This window comes from Typopeltis vanoorti, chromosome 14, assembly GCF_054136105.1.
Source record: "Typopeltis vanoorti isolate ZY-2024b chromosome 14, IOZ_Tvanoo_1.0, whole genome shotgun sequence".
In the NCBI taxonomy this organism is placed as follows: domain Eukaryota; kingdom Metazoa; phylum Arthropoda; class Arachnida; order Uropygi; family Thelyphonidae; genus Typopeltis; species Typopeltis vanoorti.
The window spans coordinates 13490109-13512654 of NC_143562.1; the positions used below are offsets into that span (position 1 = coordinate 13490109).

The window sequence follows — 22546 nt, forward strand, 5'->3', positions numbered from 1 at the left end:
ACGGCATGCCATTCAAGAAGATTAGCCTCGTATTTAGTGTTGAGTACTATGGCTACTCCTTCTTTTCCTTGATTGTTATTGCCTGAATATAACATTTTGTATTTATTGTTCAGAAAGATCTCACCAGTTTTTGCCTTTTTTGTTTCAGTCACTCCTATTATGTTGATGTGGCACTTATCCAATTCCTCAGCTAGCTCCATTTCTTTTGCTATTCAGGCTTCTTATGTTGATAGTACCGATCTTGAACTCTGGTGAGGTTGAGTTGGGGTGGGTTTTAGTATTTGTTCCAGTAGCTGACTTTTCACTGTTTGCCCTGGTTCCCTGGCGAAAACAACGGGGGCCTTAAACGGGCGATGCCCCAGCCAGCATGAAATTCTGTCATGTTGTACCATCATTTTTTATTTTGGTTTAACCAATAAGAATACAATTTGGTCGGCTAAATCCCAAATTGTCAGTCCATCCTTATTCATTCAGTATCCAGCTAGATACCTAACAGGGTGCACCACGAGAAGGTGGGATTGGACATTAGGTCAGAAGCTTGATCTCGGTCCTCCTCATTCCTTTAAAGGCTATGTGGAGGTCTCCTCTCAGTTATATAGCTTTGACCATTAAATACCCCGAGGGAAAGAGATTTGTTTGGAAAATATAAATAACTAACCAATAATAAACAGACGCTGTGTACATTTAGTAACTCATTGAATAACTGAGGAATCAACATCTTTCATGAGGGAGGTAACAGGACTCAAGCATCAGATCAAGTCAATGTGTGTGTCACATGCTGTGGTTAAAGTGTTGGAGAGGATAGTGAGAACCAGGATCCAGAATTTTGTTGATGAAGTGGTATTCTTTTTGATGAACAGCTCATCAAAAAGAATTGACCTTCCTTTAGCAAATCTGTGATTTGCTAAAGGAAGGTCATGTTTTAGTAATCTGCTTACTTAATTATAATAAGGTGACAGTTGCATTGGACAAGGGAGATGGATACACAGTAGTATACTCAGATTTTGCAAATGCTTTTGATAGATTACCACATGATATGTTGATAGTCAAACTGAAGTGGATGGGGTTGGATATAAAACTAGTGCATCAGTTTGGAGATTAGCTATCTGATAGATGTCAGCAAAGGTTGTGTATGAAAGAGAAATATCCTAGAAGAGGAAAGTCACCATGGTGTGCTTCACGTGTCTGTTTTAGGGCCAATGCTGTTTATCCTGTATATTAATGATATTGGGGAAGATATGAACGGGGATATTCAGTTTGTTATAGATAATGCAAAGTTGGCAAGAACTATGAAGAGTAGAGCAGATGTTGTGGTCTTACAAGACTTGAATAGACTGAGTGAATTGGCACAGGAGTAGGGATAGCAGTTCAATGTTTCGAAATATAAGGTATTAAAATTTGGAAAACAAAGATGGGATATAGAATTTATACTTAGTGGAGATATGCTGTTGGTGCTGGAGAAAATAAGGTGCATCATTCACAGAATTAATTGCGTTATCCTCACAATTTTCACAATATATCCTCTAAATTTCAGATCCTTATCCACCATCATCCCAATGAATTCTGGGAATGATGCAGAAGACACTGACGTAGAAGTAAGGAGATTCTGGTTCCATTGTATAAGGCTCTATTAGGCCACATATAGACTACTGTGTGCACAGATTTAGTCATCTGTTTTACAAAAGGATGAAATAGATATTGGAAAGGGTCCAGAGGCAATCGACTAAGGTAGTTTCTGGTCTCTGAAATGTTGAGTATGAAGAAAGCTTGAGAAGATGCAGTTTACAGAGTCTAGTAGATAGGAGGAAAGGAGTGATATGATAGAGATGTACAAATTAGTAAGGGGTTGTTATAGGATTAACAGAAGAGATTTTTCATAAAATGGTGGGAGATGGGAAAGAACAAGAAGTCATTCCTGAAAACTGTATAAGGAGGGTGTGATCATGGGAGTGAGAAGCAGGTTTTTTGGATGGAGAGTTGTGAATTATTGGAATGTGGTGTATGCAGAGAATTTAAATGTATTTAAGGCATCGTATGATGAACCGTGTGTATAAACAGAGGGACCTTCCATGATGAGCCTTTGGAATAATAATATATACAGGGAAGAGCTAATCTAATTAATGAACTAATAGTGAATATTTTGCGAGTATATTAACCACTGCCTGATTGATTTCTTTTAATTCTAAGAATAAACACTTATAAATACCTTTACCTAATCGCAATTTATCTTTATAAGTTTTCCTATAAGTATTTTTATATATCCATTGTATTAGTGCCATAGACATTTAAAATGAATTTTCTATTTGTAATTGACTAGCTTAAAACATTTATGAAATTCAATTAATTTTCACAACTCACTACTGCTAAATTTTTTTAATGAGATTTCTGATGTATTCCACATATGTATTTTAAGATTTTTTTCCCCCAAATAGTTTCCACTCAGATACCGAAAGCAGGTGAGCTGCTGTATTTCATTTCCATTCTTATTTAATATCAAATTTTATAAAATTTATTTAATGATCTATAGAATTATTTTGATGCAGACAATTTAATTTCCTATATAAGCCTCTTACAGTTTAGCTAAAGTGATTAAAGATTTTGTATGTTCTCATTAACAATGAGATAATGTGATGTCCTGCTTGTACATATAGCTGAACAGAGTTTCAGATTATATAAACAAAGACATAAATAAAAACCTTTGTTCACACAGTACTAATGTACTGTAAGTTTACAATCATCATTATAACAATCTCTGTATAGATCAGCTTGAGTGTGGTATCCTCTACAACATATTATTATTATTACTATTATTCGTGACACCTGCGAGGAGTCCGAAGACTCATCGCAAGAGGACACCTACTATTATACACCTACTGAACCTCTACTACTAATCATCTCCATCTACCGTCATCCTCCACCACCACAACTAGTATTTTTTTTTTTGTCTGTAAATTGCATGTGTTTTGAAGGGCTGATTTGTCTGTATGAGGGATGAAAAACCTGAGTAAATGTCTGATGAAAAATTCCAGGAGAAAAAACCCTCTACCTCCGTATGAGATCGGCTAACTCACCTTCAATTGAAAACCGTCCACATAAAGATTCCTCCCGTCGCAACGAGAATTGAACTTAGGCCTATTCCAATCGAAGGTCGTAATGTACCGTCATTCTTCCAGTTGTGCTACGTAGGTGCTTAATATGTTGTGAATATGTTGTAGAGGGATACCACTACAACATATGTAAACCTTTCAAATCAAACTGAAAGCTTTATTAGATACACATATTCACAAAAATAATAATTTTTGTTATTGCAAATATTTCGACCAGAAACTAATCGTTCATCAGTGTATCAGCATAGTCACAAGGTGAAACTAGAACAAAGAATGTTAATCCTATTTAGCTTTGTCTGTTAATGGGTTCAAGAAGAGGTATGATAGATTGTATCTATGAGTCTTCAGATTCCATGGAGGTGCACGTATAATAATAATAATAATTGATTTACAGTACTTGACTTCATTTCTTTATTTATGAAATCCCTTCAAGGTTGTTCTTTGAAATTTTAGAATGCTATAGCTATCAACTGCATGAACTTTATTATTATTATTATTATTCGTGACACCTCCAAGGAGTCCGAAGACTCATCGCGGGAGGACATCTACTATAGATGTCCTCCTGCGATGAGTCTTCGCAGGAGGACTGTAGTTGTTGTTCCTCCCGCGTAGAGGAGGACTGTTCGGTGTAGTTGTGGAGACAACTGTCTCCACAACTACACCGAACCTCTGCTACCAATCGGCTCCATCAACAGCATCTACTGCCCACTACCACCACCACAACTAGTATTTTTTATCTGTAAATTGCGTGTGTTCTGAAGGGGCGATTTGTCTGTATGCGGGATGAAAAATCTGAGCTTCCGGGAGAAAAAATCCTGCTACCTCCGTATGAGATCGGCTAACTCACCTTCGATTGAAAAAATCCATATAAAGATTCCTCCCAACATGACGAGACTCGAACTTAGGCTTTTTCCAATTGAAGAGCATGATGTACCGTCGTTCTTCCAATTGCGTTATCATGCAGTTCATCAAGAAGATCATACACCTAGTCAAATCAAAATTCCACAAGCATTGCAGTTGTAGTAATATATGAAGGTGCTTTAAGAAATTACTAGATTTCCTAATGATTCTTGTGTTAATCTTTTCTTAATGCTGAATGCTAATTAGATTCATCCTTTGGAAATGCTATTACTGATTTCAGACTTAAGTGTTTAATTCAGTATAAATAACTCTATCTTAAATTAAAGATGTCAAGAAATTATATTCTTGACATCTTTAATTTAAGATGTCAAGAATATAATTTTATTCTTGACATCTTAAATAAACTGTATAAAGAGGGTGTGAGACTACTCACACCCTCTTTATGCAGTTTCCAGGGATGACCTCTGGTTCTCCCCTGATCTCCCACTATTCTCTGTAGAACTTCTCTACCATTGATCCTATAACAACCCCTTACCAAAAGAGTTCATATCACTTGCCTCGGTATTCCATAATGCAAAGCACATATTCTTAGACATGTAGAATAGTATGCATTATGAAAAGGGTTGCTACTCAGAGCAGTTTCAACCTTTCTTGAGTTGAAATAGTAAAGGGGTGCTCATCATAGGCCTAGAGTAGTCTTAAGGTTTCATAATTGGGAGCCAGACTAAGAAGTGATACCAAGTCCTTATCCTTATAAGGACTGGCTTAAAGGGGCGAAGCAAGAATGCTTTTCATCTTCCCCGTTATCTGTAGAGGACAGTGTAGGGATAAGGTGTTATTGAGCTATTAAAGCTCTGATCATGGCAGGAGGGTAACAGCAATGGCCGAGCCTCAGTTAGAACTTCATTAGCACAGCATTGCCATCCATTACCCTCCAAGGGTATTGGATGATCACAAAACCAGTGATACCAAGGTTGAAGTAAAGCAGAAGTCATATTTCCATATACAAGTAGCTAAAAGGTGTCCGATCTTATTACTAAAATACTCTGGACTAGAGATAGATGTTGAAAGTTTTTCGACTTGCTTATACTATAAATTAAAGATGCCAAGAAATTATGTTCTTGGTTTAATTCTTTATCAAGCGTAAGCAAACAAAGTTTGTACATGAAGTAACTTTAAAACTTGACAACTCGTATATAGAGGCTAATGACTTCACATCATTTACCACAACTCCAGATATATATTGGCCTATAATCTGTAGCCACAGCCTTATCACCACCACCTTTATGCCGTGGAACACTTTTACCTTCTTTCCGCTCCCTTGAAAGCTGTGGCAGTAGTGTTGTAGGACTATAATTAAATAGGCATGCCAGTGTTACTGCCAATTCCCAGGAACATTCCCTTAAGACACATGGTGATATGTCATCAAATCCTATCACCTTATTGACATCATGGTTATTTATTTCCTCAAATATCTCCTGCTCACTCACAATTAAGTCATCCTCTCCTGTCCTCTACACTCGAGTTCCTCATGATTCCATGAGGATGAAACACCTTTATAAATTGATCACTGAATACCTCAATAGTGTCTTCTGCAGCAGTTACCATTCTATAATTTTCATTCATTAACATTATCTTACCATAATCATTCTTCCTTCTACTTGCTACTATCTAAAAAACTCTCTAGGATTTTTCTTTGCCTGATTTACCAATTTCTACTCATACTGCACTTTTGTTATCCTTACTAAGTGAGTTACTCTCCTGGCTTGTTCATTATACTCTTCATGTAACTGATTATTACCATTATTCATCTTGTACTGCCTCCAAAGTGCCTTTTCCTTCAGATTTCATGCTTAAGCCCCTCATTCATCCATTTTATTATAACAACATCAATGTGTGAATGTATTCTGAAGGCAAAAAGGCTGACCTTATTCAGCCTTTTTGCCTTCGGAATACATTCACACATTGATGTTGTTATGTATTTCTTTGTCAGTTCCCATGCAGCATTTATTTCCTTACTGCTCAACTCCTCATTCCATGCTATAGCTTCAAGGTGTCTTCTAAGCATGTCATAATCACCAGCCTTGTACTTCCACATATATCCTTTCATCACAGAAGTTTGAATATGGCTTGCCACAACCTAGCTGATCACTACATGATCACTCTCGCCAACTGGAAGAAAGAGTGAAACCCCACTCACAATAAAATCCTTTGATGAAATGATCAGATCTAAAACTCTCGATCTTTGCATGCCCTCATTTATGTGCTTCCTGAGATAGCTATCTCTCAAGAACCCTAGAAATTAATTTCCCAAATTCTGTCTCTTCATTCCAATCTATACTGCCATAATAATTACCTTTCCTTTGTTCACTAATCCAAGTTGTTTACACATTTCTTCATCACCACCCTCCACATCCCTGGCCTATAGCAACATCCAACTGAATATGTCTTCCTGTCAGCCTCCATCTAACACCACATTGCCTGATAGCCATTGTCACTATTTTTCTCTTTCATGTCTATCTTATTAAGTATATAACCAGATATTTCAATGTGAAACTTACAGATCATCCTCAGTTAACTTTCAGAAAAAAAAAAAAAGTAGAATAACAAATTCAAAATTCAAAAGAAATATGAGTTACATGCTAGAGTGGTATATTACACTAGATATAACATTGATACATATGTATGATTAAAAAATAAAAGAAAAAAAAAAACATTACTGTTTGATATCAGATTTTTCTAAATTTTAGGTATGGAAACCTAGTTACTCCTGTTATAGTTAGGATGATGTAGTAGCACATTGGCACACACACACACACACATATATATATATATATATATATATTTATGAATAATACATGATATGATGGATATTCTTTGGGATGAAGAAATTCTGCTGCTCCATTTCTAGTTTAAGATCATTTGGGTTGGAGCAGATGACATGCATTCTATTAAGAAAAATTTTGTTGATGCTTGTTTTTTGAAATAGATGGTGTTCCAAGTCTTGTTGTATATATCAGCCTGTGATATATACAAGATTAGATTTACAATATACTGAAGTTGCTAGTATATCAAACAGAGGGCAGGTTAGGAGGATTTCAGGAATGCTAATTTTATATCCTTCACTCTATACTAATGCTTCACCTGGCTGAAACCTTTCAGTTGTTGTCACATGTACTTCCTCCAGGCATAGTGAAACTATTTAATTTTGTCAACCATTCAGGGTGCCACTTTATTTGTAAAAACAAAATTTAAAATAGGACAAAAGTATCACCTCACCATGGGTGAGTCCTCTGTCCCTTTACATAGCAAATTACTAGCTGAAGCATCTAGAAGACTTTATGTATTTGTATGACACTCACTGTGGAGAAAGAAAAGGATGGAATGAAAGTGTATCATAAACCTCAAAAAGTATCATCTGAACTCTTCTTAACAGAGCATACATTGTCTGTTTCAACCTTTATGATCTTAAAATAGAACCTGATACTATCCAAATTATGCAGTGGAATGACTTTATCTCAAAAATGATACAGTGTATTATAAATGCATGCAAGTCTGTCTGTTTTTAGGAACTCCGGTTTTGTACATAGTCCTTCATGCCTTATATTGTTGGAATCTCTTAACCAATTTCAAGTATCCTAAAAATAAATGCCAACTTTTTTTCTTATCAATAAACTTTCTGCCATGTCTTTCATGAAGGATAAACATTCTCCTCTTTCCCTCCCAGGTGTTTATAGGTTTCTTATAATTATATTCTCTCATACTTTGGACAAGCAGGATTTGGTTGAGAAGAGACTGCAAGAACATCACTCTTACATTGTCTATAAAAAAATATTAAAGGTATGGCCTACTGGAGCATGGAGTCGACATGCACTACAGTATCCATGCCATTTCAAATTTGAGCTTCTAAAGCACTACTACTACTACTACATCACCCAAACTAACAAGAATGACAGTGTTTTCTTCCTTATAATTTGGGAAAGTCTGATATGTATTAATTGTAAACAATCACTGTTTTAATCATATATATATGTATCACTATCAATATTATATTATTATTATTATTATTATTATTATTATTATTATTATTATACGGGCACCTCCATGGAGTCTGAAGACTCATTGCTGGAGATTCAATTTCCCTTGTTCTGGTCCCTTTAGCCAAATGCTGAAACATATCCCCTGCACATATCCTATAAAACCTTTTAAGCAACTTAAATATTTCTATCATATCCCCTCTTTTTCTCCTATCAACCAACTTTTGCAATCCACACACCTTCAATCTATCCTCACAGGACACATTCCACAGGCCACTCATCATCTTGGTCACTCTCCTGTGATTCCTCTCCACCGCTTACACATCCCAAGAATCCCATGGGACCAGACTTGAGCACAGTAGTCCAGATGTGAGCATATTAAGGCCTTGTAAAGAGGAATTACAACTTCCTTATCCCTACTTGTATCTACTATGCTATACCACTCTAGCACTGAGCTGTTCTTTTGAAATCCATTGTTGTTATTCTATCTATTTGAATTGTCAGTTCATTCAGGAGGATCTGTAAGTATCTGATAAAAAATTTTGATATATACTTAGCAATAAACTTTCTCTATAACGATTATAGTTGCAAACTGAAATGGTATTTCAGTTTGCAACTATAATCGTTAGAATTTTACAGTTTTCATATTTGTGTAATGTTTTTTAACCTAAGTGAGTGTCACCAAACTTTAGCTGTTGGCATCTTCAGGGTACAAGCATTTAGGTTAAAAAACATTACACAAATATGAAAACTGTAAAATTCTAACGATTATAGTTGCAAACTGAAATACCATTGAACGTGAGTGATACACGTATCGCGTGTACATGATTAACTAGTTTGCTAAGGAATGTTCTGTAGGTCGCCTTGAAGTTCATTTCCTGTGTGTTAAGATATCTAATTAGGGTTTTCCATATCTCTGGGAGTATTAAATCTTGGTTCCTGTTAAGGTTATCAACAGAGTGAGCGACTGTAGCTGCTTCTTTAAACATTCGGGAGTGGTAGTCTTCTTCTGTGTAAGGGGAACAGCTTTTATCCCACTCAATGACATGGTTAGTTATAGAAAAATGAGATGACAGGCCTGATATGTCTTGTCTGTTGTTTTTGACGTAACCAATGTGCTCCTTCTGTCTAATTTCAAGGCTTCTTGATGTCTGCTCGATGTAACTTGAACCACATAAGCATGGAATATTGTAAACTCCAGCATATTTATAGAAAGGATGGCTGTCTTTTGGAAATCTCAGTAGTTTACGAATTGTTTCTATAGGTTTGAATGTCACTCTTATTTTATGTGGTTTGAGGAGATTAGCGAGCTTGTTGGAGATGCCACTCACATACGGAATTGCGATAGTTTTGATATATTGAGTATCCTCTTGCTCTCTTTGTGGTTCAGAGAAAAGGAGTTTGTTGATGAGTCTTCATGGGTAGCCGTTCAAGTAAAGATTATTAGATCTCAATGTTAACTCATCTTGAAGGTCCTTATTATCTGTTGTGATGCGGACAGCTCTTTTCTTTAACATGTGTACTACGTAGATAGCGACCTGTATTCGTAGTTTTCCTGTAAACTGATAGGTTTATAATGGTCATTAATTTACTTCTTAATTAAAATATCTAAGAAAGGTAGTTGTTTTGTTATACTAGGGTGGTCTGAAAAGTTCTCGGCCTAACAATGAAAAAATGAATTTATAATTCCAAAATTATTTTAATTTTCAACATAATCTCCCTTAAGACTAATACATTTATTATCCCATCTCTGTAGTGGTTCTCAGTAAGATCTGCAAATTAACTCTCTACAGCTGCAATCACCTGTTCATTCAAAGAAAAATGCCGACCAGCGAGGAAGAGTTTTAGTTTTGGGAAGAGATAGAAGTCAGAGAGAGCCAAATCTGGGGAATAGGGTGGATGTTCCAAAAATCCATAGTACAGATCCCATAATTTTCCCATTGCCAAAACACCTTTGTGGGCAGCTGCATTGTCCTGATGAAAGATGATTTTTTTTTTTTTTCTACAAACCGGGTCTTTTCTCACGAAATTTTTCATCTAGTCTGGTTAAAAGATCAGAACAATATTCCCCGGTTATTGTTTTACCCTTTCAAGATAATAAAAAAATTTCCCTTCTTTGGCACTGAACGACCGGCTTCTGTCCACTGTTTTGACTGCTGTTTTGATTCTGGTATGTAATGGTGAATCCAAGTCTCATCCATAGTAAAAAATTGAGACACAAAATCAGTTTTATTCTTGTTAAAACACTCCAAGCACTGTTCAGAGATTTTCATGCAAGTGCATTTTTGATCTGCTGTGAGCAAGCATGGCACCTTTCTTGCGCAAAGCTTTTTCATTTGCAATTCTTATGTAAAATATATGTAAAATATAATGTAATGTAAAAATATATCCTACACATTCTTTTAAAATGCCTATAGTCTCACAATTTCACAGACTTTGACTCGCTGGTCATCCAATACCATATCATGCACTTGATCAGATTTCTGGTATTGTTACACTTTTTGGATGTCCTTCACGTGGATCATCTTCAAGACTGGAACAGCCATGTTTAAATTTGGCATCCCATTTGTTAATTGTCGAAAACAAAGCAGAAGAGTGCCCATAAGCTTTTATGAACTTTGAATGAATTTCTTTTGCCATTAAACCTTCTTTTACAAAGAATTTTATAACCATACAATACTCAATTTTATTCATTTTCAAGGGATACAGACAACACTTTTGGTTCAGACAGCTGTATGAAACAAACTACTTGATAGAATGACTTGCAATTTCACATGGATTCTTATGGCAGATGTACCAACTTTGAAAAAAAAAATCTTGCCAGTAGTGTTATCATCTATGGTCGAGGCCGAGAACTTTTCAGACCATCCTCGTAGATCCAGGAATGAGCTGTTATGTTTATTTACAAATGCTAGAAATATCAGAAACAAGAGAAATTAATTGGTTGCATTGATTGAGTTCGTTCATCCAAAAATTGTTTGCATAAGTGAAACATGGTTGGATGAGGATGACATCCTGACAGGAATAGAGATGGAAGTGTATGGTGTATTTTGTGAAGATAGAAAGAGTTAAAAAGGAGGTGGAGTGCTATGGATGATAGAAAAAGAGTTATGTCCATGCAAGGGAGAAATAGTGGTTGTGGTTTTGAGGCAGTATGGTGTAAGATAGAGGTGAATATAATGAAATACTTTGTTGGATGTTGCTATAAACCCTAGTAGTGTATAGGATAGTGATCTAGGGTGATGATTGATAGAAAACTGCAATTCAGGGAGCATATTGCAAAATTGATGAAGGTAACCCAGAGGATTGCTGCAATACTGAGAAGGACGCTGACCTGCAGAGATAAAAGAGTTATCATTCCGTTGTATAAGACCCTGATCAGACCACATTGATCAGGTCAGGACTGTACAATATCAGTTCTGAGGATCGACTGAGAGAATGTGGACTGCAGAGTTTGGTGGATAGAAGAAGTTGAGGTGATATGATCGAGACTTTTAAACTGTTGAGAAGCAGTTACAGGGTAGACATTGGGGAGTTCTTTCACTTGGTGGAACAGCAGGAAGGAGCGATGAGAAGGGGCCATCCCTGAAAGTTACAAAAGGAAACTGTGAGCAAGAGGGTGAGGAGTGGTTTCTTTGCATGGAGGGTGGTTGAACTCTAGAATGCATTGCTTGAGAGAGTGGTTAGAGCAAGAACTGTCAATGAGTTCAAGGAATGGTATGATAAACTTTGTGTTTCCCACGAACGACCTCCCACAATGAGTCTTTTGACTCTATGGAGGCCTGGATAATAATAATAATAATGATTACATTGGGTCAAGTTCCAGTGAAGTGGAAGGAAGGCAAGATTCTACCTCTTGATAAAGGAGGTGATAGAATTCAAGCATCAAATTATAGGCAAAACTGTGTGTCAGGTGTTGTTTTAAATTTTTTAGACTGGCGAGAATAAGGATTCAAAATTGGGTTGACAGCAGTGGTATTATCTTTGATAGACCACACCGATTTGCTAAAGGAAGGTGATGTTTTAGTAATCTACTTACTTACTTATTACAATAAAGTGACAGCAGCATTTGATGTGGGCGATGGATACACAGTAGAATACTTAAGACTTTGCAAAGGCTTTTGATAGCTTACTATGTAATAAGTTGATAGGCAGACTTGAGTGTAAATTAAAGATACCAAGAAATTATATACTTGGTTTAATCCTTTATCAACTTCCTGATAAGCGGTGCATGTGAATAAGTTTCGTTAAACTTGTGCTCCCGAATTTTATCGTAATTGCAAGTTTTTTTTTTTGTGCAAAATAACCAGTAAACAGAATATAGAGGGTACTAAGGAGTCAGCTCCTTCTACACAACTTGTAAGTACCCATAGTCCTTCATATCAGTTATTTTTCAATTAAAAAAACAGATGTGAAAGTCCCCGATATGGGAGAGGAAGATGCATGTAGCAATAAGGGAATGGAATTTCTAGAATTCTTGAGGGACAAATGTCTTAGGCATAGAGGAAACAAGAGGTTCAAGAGTTTTGGATTCGGTTATAGCATCAGAAGAATTGATAATAACTGAGATGACATCTTTCCCACCAGTTGGAGAGAGTGACCATATGGTTTTGACTTGGAAAATGAATAGACATGCAGGAGTATCAAAAAGAAGGGAACGTATGTGGAATTATAAGGCAGGTGATTATAATAGTCTAAGACGTCAACTTGGGGAAGTTTCATGGAGGGAGGAATTGGAAGGCCAGGATATCATTAGTGCATGGGAAATTATGAAAGAATATTTGTTAACAGCAATGGTAAGTTGTATACCACTTACCATTGCATATACCACATACCTCTTGTTCACTCAATGGTAATTGAGTGAACAAGAGGACACAATTTGGAGTAAAGTGGATGACAAACAATATTAAACAGGAATTGCATGTGAAAAAGAGGCTATGGAAGAGATATAAGGAAACAGGTGAAGAGCAGATGCATTAAGAGTATAAGACACAGGCCAGAAGATAGTATGGTAAGGAAGACGAAACTGGAATATGAGAGGAGATTGGCCCTAAGATCCAAAGAAAATCCTAGGGAATTTTTTAGATATCTGGCCAGTAGGAGGAGAAATGACTGTGGAAGAATGATATTGTGGGATAAAAATGGGAATAGAGTGACTGATGCAGAGGACATAGTGGATTCGTTCAGTGAACACTTTATTGGAGTATTTCATCCTGGAGGAGTCAGTTTTAATGCTAAGAGGGATTGGGCAGGTTCGAGGTTTTGAGGTACAGGAGAAGAGTGTGTTTCAAATACTGAGTAATCTGGATGTCAGTAAAGCTGTGGGACCGGATGGTATTTCACCACGAGTTTTGAAAGAATGTGCTAGGGAACTGACAGTGCCTTTGACCTGGCTTTTCAATGAAAGCCTGGCTGTGGGAAAGGTGCCCATGGAATGGAAGGAAGGTAAGATAGTGGCATTGCATAAGGGCGGTAGCAGATTGGAAGTGTCTAATTATAGACCAGTTTGTGTGTCATCAGTAGTTAGTAAGATCTTGGAGAAAGTAGTGAGGGACTGTATACAGCATTGGGCAGATGAGGGTAATGTCATCTGTGAGAGTCAACATGGATTTGTGAAGGGGAGCTCTTGTTTTAGCAATATGCTAGTCTTTTATGATAAAGTTACAAAAACATTAGATGTGGGAAAGGCATATACTGCCATTTTCTTAGACTTAGCGAAGGCATTTGACAGGGTGCCACATGATAAGCTGATATTTAAGTTGCAGCACATGGGTCTGGATGTCAGATTGGTCAGCTGGATTCAGGATTGACTGTCTGATAGGTATCAGAGAGTTGTGTATGGTGGAGCAATATCAAAGAGGCAGAAGGTTATAAGTGGGGTTCCACTGGGCTCAGTACTGGGACCTATATTGTTTAACCTTTATATCAATGACATTGTCTGTGGATTGCAAGGGGATATTCAGTTGTTTGCGGATGATGTGAAGCTGCATAGGGTTATTAGTAATAGTGCAGATGTGGTAGCCCTGCAAGAGGATTTGAATAAGCTAGATAGATGGGCAAATAAATGGGTGTGCCTGTTTAATGCAGCAAATGTAAGGTCTCGAGGTTTGGGAAACATCGATGGGACACTGCATACTCTATGGGAGGAGTTATACTGGAGGAAGTAGGGGAGACAAGAGATCTGGGGTTGATGGTTGATAGGAACCTGAAATTTAGGGAACATATTGCAAAGGTGGTGAAGGTAACACAGTTGCCCCCAATTGCATGTACATGCTTGACCTGACTTAACATTTGACCAAATGGAACAAAGACGCCAACTCCAAAGTCATCTAGAAGAAAAACACCAAAATGGAGACAACAGCTGGATCATAGACTACAAACAAACCAAACTAGTGCAAAAACCAAGTGATGCCACTAGTAGCCACCAAGGAAACCAGTATGCTGGCCCTGCATAGGAAACGTGCAAGACTCTTGCAGTCAAAGCCATGCCCCATAGATCCTTGCATATCCACTACACCAATATCCATGGTCTCAACTCCAACCTTAAGAGCATTCACTATCATCTACAGTCCACCAAACCTGACCTACTCTTCTTAACTGAAACTCAAATTTCAATTTCCCCTGGCACCATTCATCTCAATTATCCAAACTCTTCACTATTTAACTCCTTTCGACCCAAGGGTGGCGTGTGCACAATATATCTGCTCTGACACACCCTGCCAGAGAGCACCTAACCTAGAATTGCCCAACTTTGACCTTCTTTGGCTAAAAGTATCCCTCCCCCACTCAGTAAAATTCATCTGCTGTCTCTATCGCTCTCCAAATACCACCAACCACTCCGAGCTCTTTAATTTCCTCTCCTCAAATTTTCCTCCAGTCCCATTATCCTAATAGAGAAATTATCCTCCTAGGTGATTTTAATGTCCATAACACCAACTGACTTTCCTCTTCCAGTTGTACAGGTCCTGCAGGCAGAGAAGCCGAAATATTTGCAAAAATTGTTAAAAATTATAAACTGTGCTATGGAAACCTATGCTATGATAAATTCTGTTTAATCCTTTATCCCAGTGAGAGCAAACAAAGTTTGCACCTGAAAATTTCTTCAGGACTGAATATAGTGTTGTACTATCTTACATGGGTAAGTAGTACAACACTATATTCAGTCCTAAAGATATTTTCAGGCACAAACTTTGTTTGCTCTCACTGGAATAAAGGATTAAACTAAATTTATCATAGTCTAACCTAGTGAAAAATAAACTTTCGGAAACCTATGCTGTTCAAAACCCCACTATACAAGGTTGATGTATATACTGCTAATGTTCAGCATATACGGAAGCAGGATAGCTCTTAAACTGTTATGTATTTCTTGAATATTTATTCAAGTAAAATACACCTTAATGAATAATTTATAAGTCTATTTTATTGATATATATATATATATATATATATATCAATTTTGTTTCGTACAAGGATGTGACAGTTAATGAAGATGAAATCATGGCTAGCTTCGACATAATTTCCTTGTTCACTAATATCCCAACAGATGAAGTCATAACATTACTCAAAGACAAGTTATCCAAAAAAATGTTAGCCTTACTTACCCATTGCATCAAGTCCGGTTACTTTAGATTCCAAGATACTATATACAAGCAAAATAATGGTCTGGTGATGGGTAATCCTTTAACCCCTTTTCTTGCAAATATTTACTTGGAGGATTTTGAAGCCAAGGCTATCTCTTCCTTTGCTTTAACACCTAAAGTTTGGAAACGTTTTTTGTGGATGACATTTTCCTCATTTGGACCATGGACATGATTCCCTAATGGATTTCCTGGAACACCTCAGTCGTCGACATCCAAGTATAAAGTTCACAGCAGAGCTTGAAACTGATAGTTCCCTGCCTTTTCTAGATGTAAAACTGACCCACTCTTCTGGAAAACTTAAAATTTCAATCTATAGAAAGCCTACACATACCAACAGATATCTTCATAGTCAGTCCCATCACTCCCCTCCCTGAAAACTTGGAATAATTTCTACCTTGGGACATAGAGCTTGCTCTCTTCTTGATGACCCAAATGAACTTCAAAAAGAAATCAACTATCTCAAAACTACTTTCGTACTTAATGGATATTCTAAAAGAATTATTGAAAAATTCCTTCTTAATCCTCCTAGTCATCACACAGAAAAAATAAATACATTTAAAGGCAATATATCTATTCCTTACATAAGTTCAGTTTTATCAAAATTAGCCAAGGTTCAAAGAAAATACAATATCAGAACTTTGTTCACTCCACTTCCAAAAATCCGCTCCTTAATAAGCCACCCAAAACCTTGTCATCATCATCTTAAATATCCTAGTGTGTACAAAATATGGTGTGATTGTGATATTCCTTATTTTGGCCAGATGGACAAATCTATTGAATTACGTATGGAGGAACACATGAGGGACATTGCTTACAGGAGACAGCGAGCCAGTGCCTTATCAAGCCATATCCTTTTCTCGGCTGATCCTAATGATGAAACCCCAAGTCATACAGTCTGCTGGGACAGATCTACTAACATCTTTCATTGCCATGATGAATTGGAGAGAAAAATCGTAGAATCTAGGGAAATCATGCTCAACCCTGAACATCTAAATAATAACTTGAGCTACAACCTCCCAGATAGTCATTCAGCTGTAATCATGTACTGGCGTTCACGTGATGCTGCAAGCACGTACTCTCCCAACAATGCAACAAACGAAAGAACAGCTTTAAATACAACTACAACGTTTTCATGCTAATTATGTATAGAGACTCTCTATGTTATTCATAGTTTTTTTAACCTTCAGTGTTTAGTATTTTTTCTTTTCTTTTATAATGTCACCTGATGAAGGCTGTTATAAGCCAAAACTAGTCGTGTTTTACTATTAAACTCCCTTTTTTTACCTAACTCTCGGTTTAAGTCATTCAACTCTATTTTACAATATGTATTTCAACCTGAGTCAATGAATCGTCATACATACATATATATATATATATATATATATATATATATATATATATATATATATATATATATATATATATATATATATATATATATATATATCACTGTGAAATACTTATAATATAAAAGTAGACATGAATCAAATTTAATGATTTAGAGCAATGTATGTGAATGATGTTATTACCATTGTTTATATTACAGTAGAGCCATTCCAAAACTGAAAATAAATTACATTATTATTACTATTATTATCATTAATTATTTTATTATTATCATCCTAAGACCCCATGGAGTCGCAGAATTATCTAGTGGGTCCCTTTTGCCATACAGACCGCTCATCACACCATGCCTTAAACACGTTTGAATTATCTGCAGACACCATGCTTTCAGGCAATGCATTCCAATCATTCACAACTCTCCATGCAAAAATCCTGTTTCTCATTTCCTTATTCACACTCTCCTTATACAGCTTCTGGAGTTGACCTTTTGTTCTTCCCCAATCTCCCACCATTTTATGAAAAACCTCTTCAATGTTAATCCTATAACAATCACTTACCAATTTGTATGTCTCTATCATCTCATATCATCCCTCTTCCTGCTATCCACTAGACTCTGCAAACTGCATCATCACAACCTTTCTTCATATTCAACATTCCAGAGATCAGAAACTATATCTGATTAGGCCACAATAGTCCATATGTGGCCTAATCAGAGTCTTATATAGGGAAACCAGAATCTCCTTACTTCTGCAATTCCTCTGCATCATTGCCAGAATTCATTTGTTGTCCTCACAATTTTGGTAATATGTCCTCTAAATTTTAGATTCTTATCCACCATCACCAAGATGTCTTATTTCCTACACTTCCAACAATATATTCCCACCAAGAGTAAATTCTACATCCTATCTTTGTTTTCTAAATTTTAAAACCTTACATTTTGCAACATTGAACTGATATCCCTCTTCCCATGCCTATTCACTCAGTCTGTTCAAGTCTTCTTGTAAGGCCACAACATCTGCTCAACTGTAATTCCCATTCAGATATTTCCCAATATCACTAACATATAGGTTAAACAGCAATGGCTTTAAAACAGACCCCCTGAGGCACACTACTATTGACTTTCCTCTTCTGGGATATTGCTCCCCCATACACAACTTGTTGATACTTATCAGATAGGCCAATCTCCAATCCAATTCTTTTTCTTCTTCTTCTTCTTCAGCTGTTCCCATTTCTATATGGGAGTTGCTGTTTCTGAGTCTTCTCCACTGGTTTTTATTGTAGACTGCATCTTTGTCCAAGTCTTTCTCCTTCAGATCTTCCTCTACATTATCTTTCGACATCTTTGAGTCTTTTTCTTCCTCCTTGAATTACCATCACCATGATACTTTGTCCATCATATTTTTCATTCTTTTTCTGCCTCATTATATGTCCATACCATCTTAATCATGCTTCTTGTATTTTGTTTGTAATTGCAGTCACCTTTACAGTACCTCTGATGTGTTCATTCCTCACCTGGTCATTCCTTGCTACTACACAGCTATCAAAGCATCTTCATTTCTGTAGTACTAATCTTGCTTTCATTGGACTTCATAGTCAGTGTCTCCAATCCATATAACATTGTAGGGCTCACTACTGTTCTGTATATTTTTCCTTTCAATTTCACTTGAACTTTTCTATCACACAAAATTCCTGACATTTCTTTCGACTTCTTCCATCCTGCCTGAATTCTGTTATTGACTTCCCTTTCTACTTCACCTTTAGTATCCACAACTGAACCCAGATATTTGAATTTATCTACTTTCTTGATGACCACTCCATTCAGCACAAAATTTTCTTCAGTGTCAACATTTTGACCACACACCTTTGGAGATATTTTTCATTGCTTTACTCTGATCTTTAACCAACCTGTAAACCTTCTTCTGCCCTTCAGTCGTTTCTAATTCATCATACAAATTTTTATATGCCTTTGCTTTTGCTTGTGTCACTGCTTTTCTTGCTTTTCTTCATTTTTTCTCTATAAGTTCGCAATCTTCATTCCTCTGAGAGGCATCCCAAACTTTCCTTGCTGCTTTCTTCCTTTGTATTGCTGCTTGTACATTTTCTTCCCTCCACCAGCTTTCCTTGTTTTCTTTTATCTTGCCTGATGTTTCTCCCAGTATCTACTTGCCACATTTCCTGATTGTGCCTGCACTGTGTTGCGACCATTGCTGGACATCAATGAAATCTTTTTTATCTCCTTAAGTACATCTCTTTAAATCTGTTCTTCACTACTTCCTCCTTTAGTTTAAATCACTTTATCCTGCACTCATTGTGCTCTTGTTATTTTCACTCTTTTGAGATGCAAGTCCATGCAAAGTAGTCAATGTTGTGGAGTGATGTGGTCTCTAAGAATTATCTCACAGTTCCTCACTTCCTTGAAATGTGTTCTTCTTCACATCAGATAGTCAATTTGAGTTCTTCTGTTCTTCTGTTACTCCTCCACTCTTGTATGCGATCAGATGTTCTGCTCCCTTGATGAAGACAGTATTCACTAGAGCCATTTCAAATGTAACTGCAAAATCTATTATTCTTAACTCTTCCTGATTCGCTTTACGTATCCAATGAGCTCCATATATTCTCTCACACTGTTCATTTTTCTTTCTACATGTCCATTCAGATCACCCCCAATAATCACATGTTCCTCCTCCTTCAATCCTTGCATCACTCCATCCATTTGTGTCCAGAATGCATCCTTTTCTTCACTTGTATATCCAACCTGTGGGGCACACACACTAATCAAATTAACTATATAAGCTTCATAGTTTAATTTCAGACACATAATTCCATCATTTCTATGAATTACTTCCATAACACAGTCTTTCATTTCTTTACACAATATAATTCCCATTCCATTTCTTCCCATCTCTGATGCTCTACTTTAGAATAGCTTGTAACTATCTCCCAGTTCTTTTGCTCTGTTACCTCACCACCTAGTTTGTTGCACACACACACACACACACACACACACACACACACACACACACACACACACACACACACACACACACACACACACACACACACACAACAACACAACCACTCTAGTCTGATGTTGGAAACTTTCCCACTTGGTTATACTATAAATTAAAGATACCAAGAAATTATATACTTATTTAATCTGTTATCCAAGTGTAAGCAAACAAGTTTGCACCTGAACTATTTTTAGGACAGGCAACTCGTATATAGAAGCTTATGACTTTACATCACTTGCTTTAGTATCCCATAATGCAAAGCACATATCCTTATGGGTATGTATAATGCTATGCATTACAGGAAGGGTCACTACTAAGACCAGTTTTGACCTTTATTGAGGTCTCATCAGTGGGAGCCATACCCAGAGGTGATACCAAGATTAAAGTAATGCAGATGTCATATTTTCATATATTTAATTCATCGTTATCATTTAATAATAAGGTATGACACCTTTTGGCAACTTGTATATGAAAATATGACTTCTGCATTACTTTAATCTTGGTATCACCTCTGGGTCTGGCTCCCACTGATGAGACCTCAATAAAGGTCGAAACCGGTCTGGGTAATGACTCTTCCCATAATGCATAGAATTATGTGTTTTGCATTATGGGATACTAAGACAGGTGATGTGAACTCATAAGCTTCTATATACAAGTTAAAATAGTTCAGGTGCAAACTTGTTTGCTTACACTTTTTTTTTTTTTTTTTTTTTTTAATGTTGGGCCAATATGTGAGAGGTTGGCTGGTCAACCTATAGTACTTTAGTACCATATATGGGTAGTGGGATGGGAAAGGAGGAACTTGTTAACATTCAATTTGAAAGCCTGTATATTGTATTCCTTGGGAAATACCTCAGGGGGAGGACTGTTCCAGAGTACAGCAGTAGCAGGGATGAAGGAGGAGCAAAAGAAACTTATGTGGGTTTCAAGGTGTACTGTGAAGGGATGTTGGGAGGTGGCTGTACATGTTCCAGTGAGTTTAGTACAGAGTGGGGAATTATTGATGTTGTTTCAGATGAGCAGTTTCCATGAAAATATTTGTAGAATATACAAATTGCAGAGACTAAACATCTATGTGAAAGTGGGGGGGGGGGGGATGAGTCAGTAAGAGATGGATCATTTATCAGTCTAATTGCTCTCCTCTGTATTGAGTCAAGCATTTTGAGGGAGATTTTAGAGACCCCACCCCAAGAGCAGTATTCAATAGCCAGGTGGATTTGTGATTTGTATAAGGTTAACAGCTGTTTTGAAGTGAAGTAACGTCTTGAGCGAAAGAGAAATCCTAGTTTTTTGGAAGCTGAGGATGCAACGGTTGTGATGTGTTTATGCCAGGAGAGGTCTGATATCATGGTAATTCTGAGAAGAGAGATTACGTCTTGTCTGGAGATTTGAGTGTTATCAAAAATAATACTGGGGGAAAATGGTTATTTTTTGTGAGAAATAAGACAGAACTGGGTTTTACTGGCATTAAAGTTGATGAGGTTATCTGAGCCCCATCGGGGGATGTTTTTGGAGATCTGCATTAAGGGAAGTTGTGGCTGATGTTCTGTGGGTTGAAGTGAGTTGTGTAGGGAAAGGTTTATCAAATGAAAGGGAGGAGTGCAATGTGCTGTCATCTGCAAAACTGTGTATTGGGTTGGAAGTCAACTGAAGTAGGTCATTGATGTATGGGTCAGTGAGAGAATTGAACCTCCCCAGCATTAGTTGGATAGTGGGAGGATAGGGAGCCATCTACCATTACACATAGTGTTCATCCAGACAGGAAGCTGGCAATCCATCTGTAGACGTCCTGAGACAGTCCAAATGATGGAAGTTTGCTTAGTAAGCCTTTGTGCCAGACCCGGTCAAAGGCTTTAGAGATATCGAGTGCAACTACTTGGGATTTGCCAAATTTTTTCATGGTATATGTCCAGAGATGGGTGATATATGAGAGCAGGTCACCTGTTGATCGGAATTAGCAGAATCCATACTGATGATGAAAATTTCTTGGATTTGAAACTTTGGATTTTGACAGCATGCATAAATGCATTGACTCACATTCAAATGACCTAGTTGATGAAAATAGTGGAGATGGATCAACAACTTTTATATAAAGAGGATAAATGCATGCTTTACTGAAGCACCTACAAAAGAATTCTCATTAAATAATTTTTTCTTCTTGTTTTACTTTTGTTAGAAGAATAGATGATGCTTCTGATTTTCTTATAAACATTGATCCTAACATTGAATAAAGTATTAAAATTCTTCATGCAGAGAAAAAGGATTAGAAAATATGTACATTGTACAAAGTGTGTACATTGTTTAAATACAATTTTTCCAAATAAAACCCATGTTCAATTCTTTAATCCCTTTTTTCTGTGCATTAATTAGTATTTGTGGTGAGTTTGTACCGAACAAATGATGCATAATGATTTTTTTTTTTTCACCAGTATTAATTATCTGTTTGGAATGCCATAACACACTATAATAAGGTTTTTAACAGTGCAATTTTGCAGGGCACAGATCTTTTTCGGCACCTCTTAACCATGCTATGCAAGATCTGTATG

At 36.8% G+C, this 22546-nt stretch overlaps 1 protein-coding gene across 10 annotated transcripts in view; it reads left to right on the forward strand.

Annotated features, from left to right (window-relative positions):
- The window catches only part of LOC150099238 (uncharacterized), an 825097-nt gene that overhangs the window by 457055 nt on the left and 345496 nt on the right, over positions 1-22546 (forward strand). For all 10 annotated transcript variants that reach the window (XM_090403353.1, XM_090403348.1, XM_090403355.1 and 7 more), the window contains one exon: positions 2433-2456. In XM_090403353.1, the coding sequence (XP_090259479.1) occupies positions 2433-2456 (24 nt within the window). The remainder of the gene's footprint in view (positions 1-2432; positions 2457-22546) is intronic.